This window comes from Thalassophryne amazonica, chromosome 10 (assembly GCF_902500255.1).
Source record: "Thalassophryne amazonica chromosome 10, fThaAma1.1, whole genome shotgun sequence".
NCBI classification, from domain to species: domain Eukaryota; kingdom Metazoa; phylum Chordata; class Actinopteri; order Batrachoidiformes; family Batrachoididae; genus Thalassophryne; species Thalassophryne amazonica.
The window spans coordinates 90,006,191-90,026,388 of NC_047112.1; the positions used below are offsets into that span (position 1 = coordinate 90,006,191).

At 49.2% G+C, this 20,198-nt stretch overlaps 1 protein-coding gene across 1 annotated transcript in view; it reads left to right on the plus strand.

Annotated features, from left to right (window-relative positions):
- The window catches only part of LOC117519168 (capping protein, Arp2/3 and myosin-I linker protein 3-like), a 206,495-nt gene that overhangs the window by 13,689 nt on the left and 172,608 nt on the right, over positions 1-20,198 (plus strand). Inside the window, exon 2 of the mRNA XM_034180479.1 lies at positions 7,444-7,538. Coding sequence (XP_034036370.1) covers positions 7,444-7,538 — 95 coding nt within the window. The remainder of the gene's footprint in view (positions 1-7,443; positions 7,539-20,198) is intronic.

A 20,198-nucleotide genomic window follows, 5' to 3' on the forward strand; every position in this document is an offset into this window, starting at 1 on the left:
GTAGGTCCAAGGCAGATCCCTGTAAATTATAGTAAAACAAAATAAATAATAATAAATGGTTTGCATGATGGCAACACACTGACCAATGGCAGAAACATGCTCCCAGGGCAGCTTGTGCATGTCTCCCATGAGGCATGTCAGTTTCAATTTATTTCATTTATATAGTGCCAAATCACAACAAAGCTGCCTCAAGGCGCTTCACACAAGTAAGGTCTAATCTTACCAACCCCTAGAGCACACAGGTGACAGTGGTAAGGAAAAACTCTCTCTGATGATTTGAGGAAGAAACCTTAAGCATACCAGACTCAAAGGGATGCACAATACAAATATACAGGAAATTTTGGGAGTCCATGCTGGTGAACAGGACGGGAGGCTTGGAGCAAAAGACATCCACTCCCACCTCTGGATGGAGCTGCACCTCAACAGAGAGAGAGAAAAAAAACAGAATCAGGTGGCAAAAAAATGACAAATAAGGAATAATTTAGTGGCCAAGTGGTTAATGCACTTGGTTTCAGTTCAGAAGGCTCCGAGTTCAAATCCCACCCCTGCCACATTTCTCCATGTAATGTGGAGTTGCGTCAGGAAGGGCATCAGATGTAAAACCTGTGCCAATTCAATATGCAGATCCACCTTGGATTTTCTGTGGCGACCAGAGTGCAAACAAAGGAGCAGCCGAAGGGTTTTACCTTTGTAAGCATTAAGCAACAAGAAAAACAGAAGAAATACTAAGGTAATCGCCGGCCACTAGCCAAAAGCTTCACTAAAAGACCCAGACTTTAGATAAAGTTGAGGCCGCAGCCCGCTCTCTTTACTAATAAAATGAATTTAAAAGGGTAGGAAGCATAGTGCCATACTATGCCAGTATGCTAGCCATACGACAGGGAAAATAAGTGGATCTTAAGTCTGGACTTGAAACTCTCTACAAAATCTGTTTTATTGATGCAGGGAGGTCATTCCACAAAACAGGGGCATGATAAGCGAAGGCTCTTTTTGCAGATGATGGGGTTCTTGTTGTGTGGGCCACCGGAAGAGGAGGTACTGCTGGCCCACCACCAGAGGGCGCCCTGCCTGAAGTGCGGGCTTCAGGCACGAGAGGGCGCTGCTGCCACGGACACAGCCGGGGGTGACAGCTGTCACTCATTATCTCATGACAGTTGTCACCCATCTACACTTCATCATACTACTCCATAAAACCCGGACGTCATCTCCACCTCGTTGCCGAGATATCGTCGACCTGTGAAGGTAAACTCTCAGCCGTTTTCTGGTGCCAAACGCACAATTGTCTAGAGTCTTTGCAGGCGTTCCTGATTAATCTCTTCAGCTGGAGGCTGGGATTTGGGGATCGCGAGGAAGACGACGGACTTCGCTCCTCACGCCAAATTGGGATAGGTTATCAGGCGCTGCATGTTATTGTACTGTGTTTGAGGTGGAGGTGTTTCCCACCCGTTTCTGATGGTTTACTGGGTGTGCACACACCCACATCGTATTGTTTCTGCTCCTCGCCAGCAGTACTAGATCCGACATTCGGAGACGGTGGCCACCTGCGGATTCTGGACTTGGCGGCTCCAGTATTCTCCAGGTTCGGTGGCGGAGGAAATCGTGTGGTTCCGGTTCTTCTCAGGACAGACGTCTTCTATCCTCGAGCCTGCCCACACGTCACCTTTGTGGATTGACTGTTTGCAAAAATTCTGTATTCCTCTGTATTGTGGTTGTGCTCATTCACAACAGTAAAGCATTCATATTCGACTCTTTCATTGTCCGTTCATTTATGCCCCCTGTTGTGGGTCCGTGTCACTACACTTTCCCAACAGTTCTGTTGGCTTCAACAGACAGTGACCTCTGATGCACACTTGGCAGGATTGAGTGTGAAGCTACTGGGAGAATCAGCCCCTCTAATCCTTAGACCATGGTCCTCTATTGGAAAAGGGTGGCTTGGCCACTCTGGGTCAGGGGTGAGTTATTGCCCCAAGTGGAAGAGTTTAACTATCTCAGGGTCTTGCTGAAGAGTGGCACTAAATTGAAGCATGAGATCGATAGACGGATTGAAGTTGCATCTGATGTTTTATGGATGCTGTACTGGACTTTCACGGCGAAGAAAGAGCTGAGCCAAAAGGTAAGACTCTCAATTTACCAGTCAATTTAGACTCCTATCCTCACCTATGGTCATGAGCTTTGACTAATGACTGAACAAGGTTGTGGATACAAGTTGCGGAAATGAGATTCCTCAGGAATCTAGGCGTACACTCCATGACAGGGTGAGGAGCTCGAATATATATATATATATATATATATATATATATATATACACGAGGGCTGTCAATAAAGTAACGGTCCTTTTTATTTTTTCAAAAACTATATGGATTTCATTCATATGTTTTTACGTCAGACATGCTTGAACCCTCGTGCGCATGCGTGAGTTTTTCCACGCCTGTCGGTGACGTCATTCGCCTGTGAGCACTCCTTGTGGGAGGAGTCGTCCAGCCCCTCGTCGGAATTCCTTTGTCTGAGAAGTTGCTGAGAGACTGGCGCGTTGTTTGATCAAAATTTTTTCTAAACCTGTGAGACACATCGAAGTGGACACGGTTCGAAAAATTAAGCTGGTTTTCAGTGAAAATTTTAACGGCTGATGAGAGATTTTGAGGTGATTCTGTCGCTTTAAGGACTTCCCACGGTGTGAGACGTCACTCAGCGCTCTCAGCCGCCGTCGTCAGCCTGTTTCAAGCTGAAAACCTCCACATTTCAGGCTCTATTGATCCAGGACGTTGTGAGAGAACAGAGAAGTTTCAGAAGAAGTCGGTTTCAGCATTTTATCCGGATATTCCACTGTTAAAGGAGATTTTTTTAATGAAAGACGTGCGGACGGGTCCGCGCGTCGGGACGCAGCCGACGCGGTGCGGCGGCACAGGAAAAACACCTCCGTGTTGATAACCATTTGTAAAATCCAGGCGGCTTTTGATGGCTTTCAGTGGAGTGAGTATATGAGAAATTGTTTAACAGCAGGACATGTTCCAACTTGTCCTTAAGGCTTTCAACAGAGGTGTTTTTCCTGTGGCGGAGCGTCGCGGCGGCTGCGTCCCGATGCGCGGACCCGTCCGCACGTCTTTCATTAAAAAAAATCTCCTTTAACAGTGGAATATCCGGATAAAATGCTGAAACCGACTTCTTCTGAAACTTCTCTGTTCTCTCACAACGTCCTGGATCAATAGAACCTGAAATGTGGAGGTTTTCAGCTTGAACAGGCTGACGACGGCGGCTGAGAGCGCTGAGCGACGTCTCGCACCGTGGGAAGTCCTTAAAGCGACAGAATCACCTCAAAATCTCTCATCAGCCGTTAAAATTTTCACTGAAAACCAGCTTAATTTTTTCGAACCGTGTCCACTTCGATGTGCCTCACAGGTTTAGAAAAAATTTTGATCAAACAAAGCGCCAGTCTCTCAGCAACTTCTCAGACAAAGGAATTCCGACGAGGGGCTGGACGACTCCTCCCACAAGGAGTGCTCACAGGCGAATGACGTCACCGACAGGCGTGGAAAAACTCACGCATGCGCACGAGGGTTCAAGCATGTCTGACGTAAAAACATATGAATGAAATCCATATAGTTCTTGAAAAAAATAAAAGGACCGTTACTTATTGACAGCCCTCGTATATATATATATATATATATATATATATATATATGTATATATATATATATGTATATATATATATATATATATATATATATATATATATATATATATATGTATATATATGTATATATATATATATATGTATATATGTATATATGATATATACACATATATATATATATATATATATATATATATATATATATGTATATATATGTATATATATATATATATATATATATATATATATATATATATATATATATATATATGTATATATGTATATATATGTGTATATATATGTATATATGTATATATACGTATATATATGTATATATATATATATATATATATATATATATATATATATATATATATATATATATATATATATATATATGTAAGGGGGTTGGGGGGGGTGGGGCTGAGTGGTATGTGTGTTCCTCAAGATCAGGACCTCTACCAGAGGCCTAGGAGTTTGAAGGTTCTGGCCAGTATATTAGCTCTTCTTTGGACTGCACTCTTCTGGACAGAGACCTCTAATGTTGTACCTGGAATCTGCTGGACCCACACTTCGATTTTCTGGGTTTCAGCTCCTTGTGTTCCTATCATCCCTGGGACCACTTTGGACTTTACTGTCCACATCTGCTCTGGTTGTTCCTTGAGCCCTTGGTACTTTTTGATTTTCTCGTGCTCCTTCTTTCTGATGTTACTGAATTTGAAGTCCCACAGGGCCTTACGCCTGTCATTGTCAACCACCTTTGGTGGTGTCTTCCATCGGGAACCTCTAATCCATATATACGGCACAGATGTTCCTGTACACTGTTCCCGTCACTTGGTTGTGAATCTCAGTGTTTGCTGTCTGAGCATCATCTGTTATTTATTTTTGGCATCTGTGTTAAAAATTTGATTCCAAGCTTTGTGCTGTACATTGGACAGTTAAAGCTGTCTGAATTCAAACTGCCGTTACATTGATTGATTGAGATGGGAAAACAAAGTGAGACTACTGACCACCCCCCCCCCCCCTTTATTGGTTGATGGAGGGAATAATGGTGTTGACCACTATTTGTATGTGGCAGTTTGGGTTAAATGGTCTGTGCTTCCTCTTGTGTTTAGGCTGGTTCGCAGGAGAACATTCAAGGTCAGACTGCAAAAATAAATATATACTATATCAATTCTTATCTTATCCCAAGCTGGAAATGTTTGCAGAAAATCAACCCTTCTTTTGTATGACATAAAATCTTTTTCTCTTCATTATTATTATTATTTTTTTTTTGATAACACACCCTCTCATAGGCAACATTCACATTACTCACTCAAATGTGATTATCCGTCAGTCCTCCCACCCACCTCCCCAACCCATCATAGAAAAATGGACTTATGCATTACCTCAACAATCATGGTAGCTCACGGAGTAAGTAAGAGTGTTTTTCTGTCTGAGCTGTTGTGTTTTTGTGCCCGCTGAAAGCATAAATACTTTACATAATATGCAGAGCTGGTGTCTCAGTGGAGGAGTTGGACTACCAATGTGTAGACCTGGGTTTGAGTCCTGGTGACATTAGCTATCTATGTCGTTGAACAAAACACTTCATCTGCACTGTCACAGTCCACCCTGCTGTGAATCGGTACTGGCCTTGACTGGTAAAGTAATCTGTGTCACACTAGTGTTCCATCCAGGGGGAGTTGTAGACTTCAGGAACAGTTATATTTCACTCACTCACTTAACTTCAACCACTTACTCCAATTAAGGGGCTGGAGTCTATCCCAGCAGTCATAGGGCATGAGGCAGGGTACACCCTGGACAGGACGCCAATTTGTCGCAGGGCCACATATAGACAAGCAAACACATTCACACCCAGTCGCACACCTATGGACAATTTAAAGCATCCAACCCACCTAACCTGCATGTCTTTGGATGTTGGAGGAAGCCGGACCACCTGGAGGGAACTCACACAAACACGGGGAGAACATGAAAACTCCATACAGAAAGGCCACAGGTGGGAATCGATCCCATGACCTATGGGACCTATGGGTACATTGCAGGAGCCATTTCAGAGGTAGTGTAACTTTGGGGGATGGCTCAATGAAATCACTGTGCAATCAAAAATGGTACCAAAACATTCTTTTCACTCTCGTTAGCATTATGATCATTCATACTGGTACAAACTCCTTGAGAAAGTGCACTGCATATGGTAAGAATTCACAGTGCTTCACTTTTTTTTACATTTTGTTATATTACAGCCATATTCCAAAATTTATTTTTTTCCTTCAAAATTCTACTCACAACACCCCATAACGACAACATGAAAACAGTTTTGTAATTTTTGCTAATTATTAAAAATTAAAACTAAGAAATCACATCTACATAAGTATTCACAGCCTTTGTTCAATACTTTGTTGATGCAGCTTCGTCAGCAATTACAGACTCAAGTCTTCTTGAATATGATGCCACAAGGTTGGTGCACCTACCTTTGAGCAGTTTGGCCTATTCCTCTTTGCAGCACCTCTCAAGCTTCATTGGTATGGATGAGGAGCATCGGTGCACAGCCATTTTCAGATCTCTCCAGTGGCTGGGTCACTCAAGGACATTCACAGAGTTGTCTTGAAGCCACTCCTTTGATATCTTGGCTGTGTGATAGGGGTCTTGTTCTCTTGAAAGATGAACCATTGCCCCAGTCTGAGGTCACTCTGGAGCAGGTTTTCATCCAGGATGTCTCTGTACATTGCATCTTTCCCTCAATCCTGACTAGTCTCCCCGTTCCTGCCACTGAAAACATCACCACAGCATGATGCTGCCACCACCTTGCTTCACTGTAGGGATGGTGCCTGGTTTCCTCCAAACATGGTGCCTGGCGTTCATGCTAAAGAGTTCAATCTTTATTTCATCAGACCAGAGAATTTTGTTTCTCATGGACTGAGAGTCCTTCAGGTGCCTTTTGGCAAACTCCAGGCGGGCAGCCATGTGCCTTTTACTAAGGAGTGGCTTCTGTCTGGCCACTCTACCATACAGGCCTGATTGGTGGATTTCTCCAGAGATGGTTGTCCTTCAGGAAGGTTCTCCTCTCTCCACAGAGGAATGCTGGAGCTCTGACAGAGTGACCATCAGGTTCTCGATCACCTCCCTGACTAAGGCCCTTCTCCACCAATCGCTCAGTTTAGACGAGCGGCCAGTTCTAGGAAGAGTCCTGGTGGATCCGAACTTGTTCCATTTATGGATGATGGAGGCCACTATGTTCATTGAGACCTTAAAAGTAGCAGAAATGTTTCTGTACCCTTCCCCAGATTTGTGCCTCCAGACAATCCTGTCTCAGAGGTCTACAGACAATTCCTTTGACTTCATGCTTGGTTTGTGCTCTGACATGCACTGTCAACTGTGTGGCCTCATATGTAGACACGTGTGTGTCTTTCCAAATCATGTCCAATCAACTGAATTTGCCACAAGTGGACTCCAATTATGCTGTAGAAACATCTCAAGGATGATTTGTGAAAACACAATACACCTGAGCTCAAATGTTGTCATTCTACAAAGATCAGCTGAAAACAGTGCCGCGATAATCAATAAGTGAAGGACTACTATTGTTACGTCTTGGAGGCAGAACTTTTCAGCCGATCCTCATATAATAAAGCAGTTTGTTTTATTACAACACTAAAATAATGTTACTTTTTCAAAGATTGTCAGTGTGATTGAATTATTTCTCTCATGTTACCAATCTTTGTGAGTTTAACATGTTTCCAAAATTAAAATGATAACTGTGACACTGGTGTTTGTGCATTTTCTGACCACACTGTACTTCATCTTTTTTGTTTCCACAGAAAGTATCAGGAAGATTATTGATAAGTCCTCAATCAAGTTTATATGTGGCATCAGGCTGGACACCAAAAATGGGAAAACAGAAGACAGAGTGCTGGTAAGTGACTGCTCCCGCCTGTTCTCGTGGGCCGCACTGTGTTCATGCTGATGTAGAGCTTTTTAATCCTGCTACATAAGCAAAGTCAAGCATGTATTGTGTGTGTATATCACTGATGTGTCTGATCTCTGCAGTGGAGGCAGAAGCTGGACGTCAGGGCTGAAGCCCTCGGTTCTTTAGCACTGAACGTCTTGATTCTACCACTGCTTTCTAATTGCATTAGAAGTGCTGCTGTGTCTACTGGCAGTTCAGCACAATGAACATTGGACAGACGTATTCTGTAGGAGGAGCTGTGGACTCCCGTTCACCTCTGTGTCTCCCCCGTGGAAGCAGCAGGGAACCAAGCAGCTCCCGTTCTTTGAGCCTGTGGTGCTTTCATCAAAAAATATGGCGTACACATATGAAGTCTCTGTTTGAAATTGTGTCAGCTATCTGGAGAAAATCTGGTGCAATGAGCTCCAACAAGGTCCATCATGACTTATATGTGACCTTATGAGTAAAACTGCTATTATATAATCTCACAGCTGCTGTATCTCATCTCACGTCAGAGGTGGCTTTATGGATTCAGTGCTCTTTTAAGTACAGCATCTAAACAGCATAACAGTGCAACTGCACAATATCTAGGCACGAGGAATGCAAAATATGAATACCACACAGTGTTCACAATTTTGCACACAACTATAGAGCCACTATTACACCTGTGGTGACCATAGCGTATTGCTTTTGGTCTGATGTGTTTGCCTTTTGGTGAGCTTCAATCATTCCACAAAGTTAGAACCAAATAGGTTCAAACATTTTTGAGTTGAACACACACAAATGGACAAAGTGATTAAATTAATTAATTAATTAAAGTCACAGGGAAACTCCAGGATATTTCAGCCTTTGTTCTAGTTTTCATGTTTTGGGGATAAATGATAGTTGGTCTAGTACTGAGTTGGAGCACGTTTGTTGTCACTAAGCTAAAAAGCTGCACAAATTAACCTTATGGGTCAACAAATGAATCACTGATGTTAATTTTCTCATGAAGCCATCTTTTTGCCTTGTCAGCAAGCATAGAGTTCACAAATGTAGCTACACAGTAAATTTTGCAGAGTAAAATATACTTTTTTTTGTCTCTGAGACAAAAAGAGTATAAGAGTTTAAGGTTTTGTTATTTACTTATAAAGTTGTTCATGGACTGGCGCCATCTTATCTGGCTGATCTGGTGAAACCCTATGTGCCAGCCCAGGCTTTGAGGTCGCAGGATGCGGGACTACTCTGTGTTCCCAGGGTGAAGAAGTAGTCAGCAGGGCAAAAAGCTTTTTCTTATTATGCAGTCTTCCTGCGACTGTGAGGTCATCTGAGTCTGTGGACATTTTTAAGTCAAGACTTAAAACCTATTTTTATTTTCTTTCTTATGACTAGTTTTTTTTTATATTTTTTAATCTGTTTTATTTTACTTCTGTTTTTAATTATCCATCCATCCATCCATTTTCTTCCGCTTTATCCAGAGTTGGGTCGCGGGGGTAGCAGCTCAAGCAAAGCCCCCCAGACCTCCCGATTCACACACCTCCCCCAGCTCCTCCGGGGGAACCCCAAGGCGTTCCCAAGCCAGCCGAGAGATGTAGGTGCCTCCAGCATGTCCTGGGTCTCCCCGTGGCCTCCCCCAATGGGACGTGCCCGGAAAACCTCTCCAGCGAGGCGTCCAGGGGGCATCCGGAAAAGATGCCCCGAGGCCACATCAACTGACTCCTTTCGACGTGGAGGAGCAGCGGCTACAACTCCGAGCTCCTCCCAAATGACCGAGCTCTCTCACCCTATCTCTAATGGAACGCCCAGCCGCCTGCGGAGGAAACTCATCTACGGCCGTTTGTACTCGCGATCTCGTTCTTTCGGTCATGAGCCAAATCTCATGACCATAGGTGAGGATCGGAACGTAGATCGATCGGTAAACGAGAGCTTGACCTTACTACGGCAATGCGAACCAAGCTCCTGCTGCGGTTGTACAGGGACTGGATAGCCCTTAGCAAAGGACCCCGTACTCCCGGAGCACTCCCCACAGGTGCCCCGGGGATATCGGTCGAACGCCTTCTCCAGATCCACAAAACACATGTGGACTGGTTGGGCGAACTCCCATGAACCCTCAAGCACCTGATGGAGCGTGTAGAGCTGGTCCAGTGTGCCGTGACCAGGACAAAACCCACACTGCTCCTCCTGAATCCGAGGTTCGACCATCGGTCAAATTCTCCTCTCCAGTACTCTGGAATAGACCTTACCGGGGAGGCTGAGGAGTGTGATCCCCCTATAGTTGGAACACACCCTCCGGTCCCCCTTCTTAAACAGAGGGACTACCACCCCGGTCTGCCAATCCAGAGGCACTGTCCCCGATTGCCATGCGATGTTGCAGAGGCATGTCAGCCAAGACAGTCCCACAACATCCAGAGACTAAGGTACTCAGGATGGATTTCATCCACCCCAGGAGCCCCGCCACAGAGGACCTTTCTAACCACCTCAGTGACTTCGGCCTGGGTTATGGATGAGTCCAGCTCTGAGTCCTCAGTCTCTGCTTCCTCTTCGGAAGACGTGACGATGGGATTGAGGAGATCCTCAAAGTACTCCTTCCACCGCCTGACAACATCCCCAGTCAGGGTCAACAGCTCCCCACCCGCACCATAAACAGTGCTGGTGGAGAACTGCTTCTGCCTCCTGAGGCGTCGGACCATTTGCCAGAATCTCTTCGAGGCTGACCGATAGTCCCTCCTCCCATGGCTCTACCGAACTCCTCCCAGACCCGAGTTTTTGCCTCTGCGACCACACGGGCTGTGTCACGCTTGGGCCTGCCGGTACCTGTCAGCTGCCTCTGGGGTCCCACCTACCAACAAAGATAAGTAGGACTCCTTCTTCAGCTTGACGGCATCCCTTACTTCCAGTGTCCACCACTGGGTTCGGGGATTGCTGCCGCGACAGGCACCAGAGACCTTGCGACCACAGCTACGAGCAGCCGCATCGACAATGGAGGTGGAGAACATGGTCCACTCGGACTCCATGTCTCCAACCTCCCCCGGGATCAGGGAGAAGCTCTCCTGGAGGTGGGAGTTGAAGACCTCGCTGACAGAGGGTTCCGCCAGTCGTTCCGAGCAGACCCTCACGATACATTTGGGCCTTCCAGGTCTGACCGGCTTCCTCCCCTCCCAACGGATCCAACTCACCACCAGATGGTGATTAGTCAACAGCTCTGCCCCTTTCTTCACTCGAGTGTCCGAGACACGTGGCCGAAGGTCAGATGATACGACTACAAAGTCGATCATCGACCTCTGGCTCAGGGTGTCCTGGTGCCACGTGCACTTATGGACACCCTTGTGCTCGAACATGGTGTTCGTGATGGACAAACTGTGACTAGTACAGAAGTCCATCAACTGAACACCACTCGGGTTCAGATCAGGGAGGCCGTGCTTCCCGATCACCCCCCTCCAGGTCTCACTGTCGCCGCCCATGTGGGGGTTGCAATCCCCCAGGAGAACAATGGAGTGCCCAGTCGGAGCACTATCTAGTACCCCTCCCAGGGACTCCAGGAAGGTCGGGTACTCTGCACTGCTGCTCGGCCCGTAGGCCAAGACAACGGTGAGACACCTGTCCCCAACCTGAAGGCGTAGGGACGCGACCCCTCTCGTTCACTGGAGTGAACTCCAACAATGGCGACTGAGCTGGGGAGCAATAGCAACGCGACCCCAATTCTCCGCCTCTCCCATGGGCAACGGCAGAAAAATGAAGCATCTAGCCCCTCTCCAGGAGTGGGTACCAGAGCCCAAGCTGTGCGTGAGGTGAGCCCGACTATCTCTAGTCGGTATCTCTCAACCTCCCGCACAAGCTCAGGCTCCTTCCCCCCCCAGCGAGGTGACATTCCACATCCCAACAGCAAGGGGCTGTGAGCATGGACCGGGCCGCCGGGCCACCGCCCTCCACTGCCACTGAATCCTCTCTGCACCCCGACCCCCATGGCCCCCTCTGCAGGTGGTGAACCCACAGGAGGGCGGGCCCACGTGCTCTTTCGGGCTGAGCCCGGCCCGGGCCCCAGGGCTAAGGGCCCGACCACCAGGCTCTCGCGCGCGAGCCCCAACCCCAGGCCTGGCTCCATTGTGGGGTCCCGGCTCCGCCATACCGGGCAACGTCTCGGTCCTTGATTTTTTACTGGTCATGGCGGTTCTGAACTGCCCTTAGTCTGACCCATCACCTAGGACCTGTTTGCCTTGGGAGACCCTACAGGGAGCACAAAGCCCCCGACAACATAGGTCCTAGGATCATCTGGGTACGCAAACTCCCCCACCATCATAAGGTGGCAGCTAGAGGGGGAGGTTTTTAATTATGTATTTGAATTTTTTAATTTTTATTTATTTATTTTAAAATTTTATACTGAACTGTTCTGTGTGAGGTGCCTTGAGATGGCTTTTGTTGTGATTTGGTGCTTTATAAGTTGGTTAAATTGAAATAAATTGAAATTGAAATACTCATATAAAAGTATTTCTCAAAATAACATTTTGTCCCAGTCCAAATGGCGTTAAATATTGTTGGGAATATTGTCGTGGCACGGACCCACAACAGGGGGCGCAAATGAACGGACAATGAGTAAGCCAAAAGGTAACAATTTAATGTTGTGATAATACACAACGAAACGTGTCGTAATTTTCACAGTCAATAACACCAGGTGATGTTGGGCAGGCACGACGATAGAAGACGCCCGACGAGAGAGAAGCCGCGTCCCACACGGCTTCCACCACCAACGGTCTGAAGAACACCGGAGCCGCCACGTCCCGAGTCCCCAGGTGGCCTCTGTCTTTGGCTGTCGACCCTGGTACTGCTGGCAGAAAGCAGAAATATGATGTGTGAGTGTGAGTCCGCACACTCAGTAAATTACAGTCCAGACACCGTTAGGAGGGAGCACCTCCACCTCCAAATCACACACACTCGTGCAGCTCCTGTTTGTCCCTCTTCTGGGTCTTCACAGGAATGCGACTGCACACAGACAATGTTAGACAACGTATAGTCAGCAGAGAAATTACCTTGGTACTGGTAGTCGATTTCTCGGCGGGGAGGTGGAAGTTGCAGTCCGGCTTTTATGGTGGTGATGATAAACGAGTGACAGCTGGTGCAGAGGAATGAGTGACAGCTGTCACTTCTTCTGGGTCTGGTGCCCTCTCGTGCTTGGAGCCCGCACTCCAAGCAGGGTACCCTCTGGGTGTGGTGGGCCAGCAGTACCCTCCTCTTCAGAGGCCCACACAACAGGACCCCCCCCCCTCAACGGGCGCCTCACTGGCGTCCGACCAGGCTTGTCCGGATGTCTTGCGTAGAACTCGGCCAGGAGGGCCGGGGTCCAGGATGAAGCTCCTCTTCACCCAGGAGCGTTCTTCAGGTCCATACCCCTCCCAGTCCACCAGATATTGGAAACCCCGGCCCTTACGACGGACGTCAGGAGCCTGCGGACTGTCCAGGCAGGCTCCCACGTCAATGAGCCGGGCAGGAGGAGGCGTAGGTCCCGGAGTACAGAGGGGCGAGGTGTGGTGTGGTTTGAGACGGGAAACATGAAAGACAGGGTGAATCCGCAGTGAAGCCGGGAGTTGAAGCTTCACTGCGGCTGGGTTGATGATCTTGAAGATCTTAAAGGGTCCGATGAACCTGTCTTTCAACTTTGGGGAGTCGACACACAAAGGGATGTCCTTGGTCGAGAGCCACACCTCCTGCCCGGGCTGGTATGTGGGGGCCGGGGAACGTCGGCGGTCTGCATGGGTCTTGGCCCTCGTCCGGGCCTTTAACAGGGCAGAGCGGGCGGTCCGCCACACCCGGCGGCACCTCCTGAGGTGGGCCTGGACCGAGGGCACACCGACCTCTCCCTCCACCAGCTGGAACAATGGGGGCTGGAACCCCAAACATGCCTCAAAAGGGGAGAGGCCGATAGCAGACGAGACTTGGCTGTTATGGGCATACTCGATCCAGGCCAGATGGTGACTCCAGGCCGCCGGGTGCGCGGAGGTGACGCAGCGAAGGGCCTGTTCCAACTCCTGGTTAGCCCGCTCTGCCTGGCCGTTGGTCTGGGGGTGGTACCCGGACGAGAGACTCACGGTGGCCCCCAGCTCCTTACAGAAACTCTTCCACACCTGCGAAGAGAACTGGGGACCACGATCTGATACAATGTCCGATGGTATCCCATGCAGCCGCCATGGACGTGGTTGGACCAGAAGTCTTCCGTCTCCTGGGCTGTCGGGAGCTTCGGGAGGGCCACGAAGTGGGCCACCTTGGAGAACCGGTCCACTATCATGAGAATAACGGTGTTGCCCTGGGACGGCGGGAGGCCCGTGATGAAGTCCAGGCCGATGTGAGACCAGGGGCGATGAGGCACTGGCAGGGGCTGGAGGAGTCCCGTCGTCCTCCGATGGTCTGCCTTGCCCCTGGCGCAGATGGTACAGGCCTGGACATAGTCCCGGACGTCGGTTTCCAGGGACGCCCACCAGAAGCGCTGCTGGACTACTGCCACGGTCCTACGCACTCCGGGATGACAGGAGAGCTTGGACCCGTGACAGAAGTCCAATACGGCAGCTCTTGCCTCTGGTGGGACGTACAGTCTGTTCTTGGGGCCAGTCCCCGGGTCCGGGCTCCTTGTCAGGGCCTCCTGGACGGTCTTCTCCACGTCCCAGGTGAGGGTGGCCACGACAGTGGACTCGGGGATGATGGTCTCGGTGGGGTTCGACAGCCCCGCTTTGGCTTCTTCTTCGTGCACCCGGGACAATGCATCTGGTTTTTGGTTCTTGGTCCCGGGGCGATACGTGATCTGGAAGTCAAAGCGCCCGAAGAACAGAGACCAGGGGCTTGCCTGGGGTTCAGCCGCTTGGCGGTCCGGATGTACTCCAGGTTCCGATGGTCTGTGAAAACCGTGAAGGGCAACGATGCCCCCTCCAGCACGTGTCTCCACTCTTCAAGAGCCTCCTTCACCGCAAGAAGTTCCCGATTGCCGACGTCATAGTTCCGTTCAGCTGGGGTCAACCTGCGGGAATAAAAGGCACAAGGATGGAGGACTTTATCAGCCTCCACGCTCTGGGACAGCACAGCTCCTATCCCTGAGTCAGAGGCGTCCACTTCTACTATGTACTGGCGATCAGGATCAGGCTGCACCAGAACTGGTGCAGTCGAGAACCGGCGTTTCAACTCCTGGAACGCGGCTTCGCACCGATCCGACCAGGCGAAGGGGACCTTGGTGGAGGTCAGGGCAGTCAGGGGGCTAACTACCTGACTGTAACCTTTAATGAACCTCCTGTAGAAATTTGCAAAGCCTAGGAACTGCTGTAGTTTCCTGCGGCTTGTTGGTTGGGGCCAATCTCTCACCGCCGCAACCTTAGCCGGATCAGGGGCGACGGAGTTGGAGGAGATGATGAACCCCAGGAAGGACAAAGAAGTGCGGTGGAACTCGCACTTCTCGCCCTTCACAAACAGCCGGTTCTCCAACAACCGCTGTAGGACCTGACGTACATGCTGCACATGGGTCTCAGGGTCCGGGGAAAAGATGAGTATATCGTCCAGATATACGAAGACGAACTGATGCAGGAAGTCCCGCAAGACGTCAGTTACCAAAGCTTGGAACGTCGCGGGGGCGTTAGTGAGGCCGAACGGCATGACCAGGTACTCAAAATGACCTAACGGGGTGTTGAATGCCGTCTTCCATTCGTCTCCCTTCCGGATCCGAACCAGGTGGTACGCGTTTCTAAGATCCAATTTTGTGAAAATTTGGGCTCCATGCAGGGGCGTGAACACTGAATCCAACAGAGGTAACGGGTATCGGTTGCGAACCGTGATCTCGTTCAGCCCTCTGTAATCAATGCATGGACGGAGTCCGCCGTCTTTCTTGCCCACAAAAAAGAAACCAGCACCCATCGGGGAGGTGGAGTTCCGGATCAGCCCGGCAGCTAAGGAGTCCCGGATGTAGGTCTCCATTGATTCGCGTTCCGGACGTGAGAGGTTGTACAAACCTACTGGACGGGTACTCAGCGCCCGGGACCAAATCGATGGCACAATCATACGGTCGGTGCGGGGGAAGAGTGAGTGCCAGATCTTTGCTGAAAACGTCAGCAAGATCGTGGTACTCCTTTGGCACCGCCGATAGATTGGGGGGAACTTTGACCTCCTCATTAGCCGTAGTGCCGGGAGGAACCGAGGATCCTAAGCACTCCCGGTGGCAGGTTTCGCTCCACTGCGTCACAACCCCAGACGGCCAATCAATCCGGGGATTGTGCTTCACCATCCATGGAAAGCCCAAATCACTCGGGAGGTAGAAGGTGTTACATGGAACACTATCTCCTCCCTGTGATTTCCAGACACAACCAAAGTCACTGGTTGTGTCTGATGTGTGATTAATGGAAGCAGGGTGCCATCTAGTGCTCGCACCTGCAATGGTGCCGGCAGAGCCACCAGAGGGAGCCCTACTTCCTTTACCCATCTGCTGTCCAGCAGATTCCCTTCAGACCCCGTGTCTATCAGTGCTGGGGCATGAAGGGTTAAATCCCCACAAAGGATTGTTACTGGGATTCGTGCAGATTTGCGGGGTTTTTCCCGCGTGCGTGTTATGACCCACCCTTAGCCCAGTTTCTAAGGACGGGCGTTGTAGTTTGACCGTTTTAGGGCAGTCCTTCTGCATGTGCTCGCAAGAGCCGCAGACAAAACACTCCCCGCGGGCCAGCCTCCTTTGTCTGATTTTTGATTTTAATTTGGCCCTGCTCGTGTCCCTAGCCTCCTCAGCAGGGGGAGCCGTAGCCACACGGAGCTCTCTGGCAGTGAAGCGTGGGGACGACGCCACCTTGTCGGAACCGGAAGGGGGAGGGACGGCTCGTGCCCGGTCACGCCCCCCGGCCTGCTCCCGACGATGCTCATTTAAACGGTTGTCTAAGCGTATAACCAAATCGATCAGCCCGTCAAATTCCCGCGGTTCCTCCTTGGCCAGTAGGTGCTCCTTAAGGACCGGGGACAGTGCATTTACAAAGGCGGCGCGGAGCGCAACGTTATTCCAGCCGGACCTCGCTGCCGCGATGCGGAAGTCGACTGCATACTCGGCTGCGCTACGGCGCCCCTGTCTCATCGACAGCAGCACGTTCGAAGCGGTCTCGCCTCTGTTGGGATGATCAAACACTTGTTTGAATTCCCGTACGAACCCAGTATAAGACGTTAGGAGCCGTGAATTCTGCTCCCAAAGCGCCGTAGCCCATGCGCGTGCCTTTCCTCGAAGCAAATTAATAACATAAGCCACCCGGCTAGCGTCTGATGCATACATGATGGGGCGCTGTGAAAAGACGAGCGAACACTGCATGAGGAAGTCCGCGCACGTCTCGACACAGCCCCCGTACGGTTCCGGAGGGCTTATGTATGCTTCAGGGGACGGTGGGGGGGTTCGTTGAACGACCAGTGGAACGTCTGATACAGGCCCAGGACCAGCCAGAGGAGTGGCTGCAGCAGCGCCCTGATCGCGCGCTTCCACCCTGGCGGTGAGAGCCTCCACCCTCCGATTAAGGAGGACACACTGCTCGGTCACTAATTCTAACCGGGCCTTGAAGGCGGTTAAGATCTGCTGCAGCTCACTCAACCCGCCTCCCGCTGACGCCTGCGCTCCTGGCTCTTCCATTGGCCGTTCAAGCTTGAGTTGACGCCCCTTGGAGTCCATGGCGATGGCCGAGAAATCCTGTTGGGAAGGTGTCATAGCACGGACCCACAACAGGGGGCGCAAATGAACGGACAATGAGTAAGCCAAAAGGTAACAATTTAATGTTGTGATAATACACAACGAAACGTGTCGTAATTTTCACAGTCAATAAACACCAGGTGATGTGTGGGCAGGCACGAAGATAGAAGACGCCCGACGAGAGAGAAGCCGCGTCCCACACGGCTTCCACCACCAACGGTCTGAAGAACACCGGAGCCGCCAAGTCCCGAGTCCCCAGGTGGCCTCTGTCTTCGGCTGTCGACCCTGGTACTGCTGGCAGAAAGCAGAAATATGATGTGTGAGTGTGAGTCCGCACACTCAGTAATTTACAGTCCAGACACCGTTAGGAGGGAGCACCTCCACCTCCAAATCACACACACTCGTGCAGCTCCTGTTTGTCCCTCTTCTGGGTCTTCACAGGAATGCGACTGCACACAGAACAATGTTAGACAATGTATTAGTCAGCAGAGAAATTACCTTGGTACTGGTAGTCGATTTCTCAGCGGGGAGGTGGAGTTGCAGTCCGGCTTTTATGGTGGTGATGATAAACGAGTGACAGCTGGTGCAGAGGATGAGTGACAGCTGTCACTTCTTCTGGGTCTGGTGCCCTCTCGTGCTTGGAGCCCGCACTCCAAGCAGGGCGCCCTCTGGTGGTGGTGGGCCAGCAGTACCTCCTCTTCAGCGGCCCACACAACAAAATATACTCTTATCACAGTTCTAAATCAGTTCTATCACAGGGTAAAACTCGTATCATGCTGTGAATGACTCTTATTGGAGTTGTAAAAATGTGATTTGACAAGATGGTAGAGGTGATTTCACTCTATAATAGAATGGATCTAACTCTGTTTGGACTGGAACCAAATGTTATCCTGGCAGAGTGTATTTTACTCTGCAAAATTTACTGGGTAATGTGTTAATGTGTTCATTTCAGATATCACCTTGAATTCCCGAAAAGATGTGGGTGCTGTTCCCATAAGTGATGAACTGTGCCCTTTTGCATTCATGCTTCAAAATCACATTTTGCATATTAGGTGGCTTTCCTCCTTTAACTTGTGGCTGCCTGTGGGGATATTTCTTTGTCTGTCTTGTTTAAACCAAACTATTCTGACACCCTTTTTTTTCTCAGTAGCTGAACCATGTGGAATGATGTCAGGTTTGTTTAGTTGGATGGAAAAGCTTAGCAATTTTGGAACAGTCTTGTGCCTGCAGTAAGACCACTATAGGTTTTATACTGTTTGAAGGATTACTGACTTGCCCCTCCTGCCAGCCCCTGATGAGTCACAAGCATTTATTCCCAACCGAGCAGCATTTGCACCAGTATCAGTGCTTCCGCTCAGTGGATGGTTTAATGATTCATCCTGTAGCGAGAACGGCCAGTATGGAAGCTTCTGCATGTATAGTCTTTGATATTTACACTTTGAAATGTCTGTCTTACAGAAACATCTTTCCAGTCATCTTTGGCCAATCCATGCCTCATTTAGTACTTCCTCTGAAGATACTGTGAAAAAGTTTGAGTTCTTGTTCCTACTGGGCATGTATACGAAATAGGAGAATAGATTGGAGTTTGATTAAACACACCGTTAGGTTTCTTGAGGAAATCAAAGCTTACATGTACAAAAGTTTTGTGTTGTGGAAGTAAGAAGTTGTACAAGTTGAAGCTCGTTAATGGTTCAGTGGGTGTGTCTGACACTGCATGAAGGACCTAAGATGGAGACGTGCTCATACAAATGTGTACTGTGTGCACAGGCAAGTGAGTATTCTGACCTGATCTTTTCTGTACATATTTTCAACTTCAAGTGAATGGATTTAAGCATTCTCAGGTGATATGTATTTGTGTAATGAGGGAGAGTGTAACCAAAACTGTCAAAGATCCTATATCAAGGTGTGTTTCATAATTGCAGGCAAAATGGGCAAAAAAAAAAAAAAAAAAGATTTGAAGGATGACAAAAAGTCACATATTGAAAAATGTCTTTTAGAGGTTCAGAGGCTGCTTTTGTTAGGGCTCCTTCACATATCATGCGAATATGGTCAAATTGCGGATCAAGTGCGCATGAAACAGAAATCGTATGCAAAACATTTAAAATCATAACTGTTTCCAACACCTCATTCACCTATTGCTACACTACAAATATTTACGCACACCAGTGTCTGAAAGACTGAGTGTGCGCTGTGTGAGCCCATCGAACCTCTCGTGGCAGGCGTCAGCCAAATTCCAGGTGACACGCACAAACATCTAACACCGCTCGCTTGGCACTTAGAAAATGTGTGGCCATTCACACTATTAACAAGACAACAATGCAGAAGGACTGCCCCAAACGGTCAAACTACAACGCCCGTCCTTAGAAACTGGGCTAAGGGTGGGCCATAACACGCACGCGGGAAAACCCCGCAAATCTGCACGAATCCCAGTAACAATCCTTTGTGGGGATTTAACCCTTCACGCCCCAGCACTGGTAGACACGGGGTCTGAAGGGAATCTGCTGGACAGCAGATGGGTAAAGGAAGTAGAGCTCCCTCTGGTGGCTCTGCCGACACCATTGCGGGTGCGAGCACTAGATGGCACCCTGCTTCCATTAATCACACATCAGACACAACCAGTGACTTTGGTTGTGTCTGGGAATCACAGGGAGGAGATAGTGTTCCATGTAACACCTTCTACCTCCCGAGTGATTTTGGGCTTTCCATGGATGGTGAAGCACAATCCCTGGATAGATTGGCCGTCCGGGGTTGTCACGCAGTGGAGCGAAACCTGCCACCGGGAGTGTTTAGGATCCTCGGTCCCTCCCGGCACTACGGCTAATGAGGAGGTCAAAGTCCCCCCCAATCTATCGGCGGTGCCAAAGGAGTACCATGATCTTGCTGACGTTTTCAGCAAAGATCTGGTGCTCACTCTTCCCCCGCACCGACCGTATGATTGTGCCATCGATTTGGTCCCGGGCGCTGAGTAC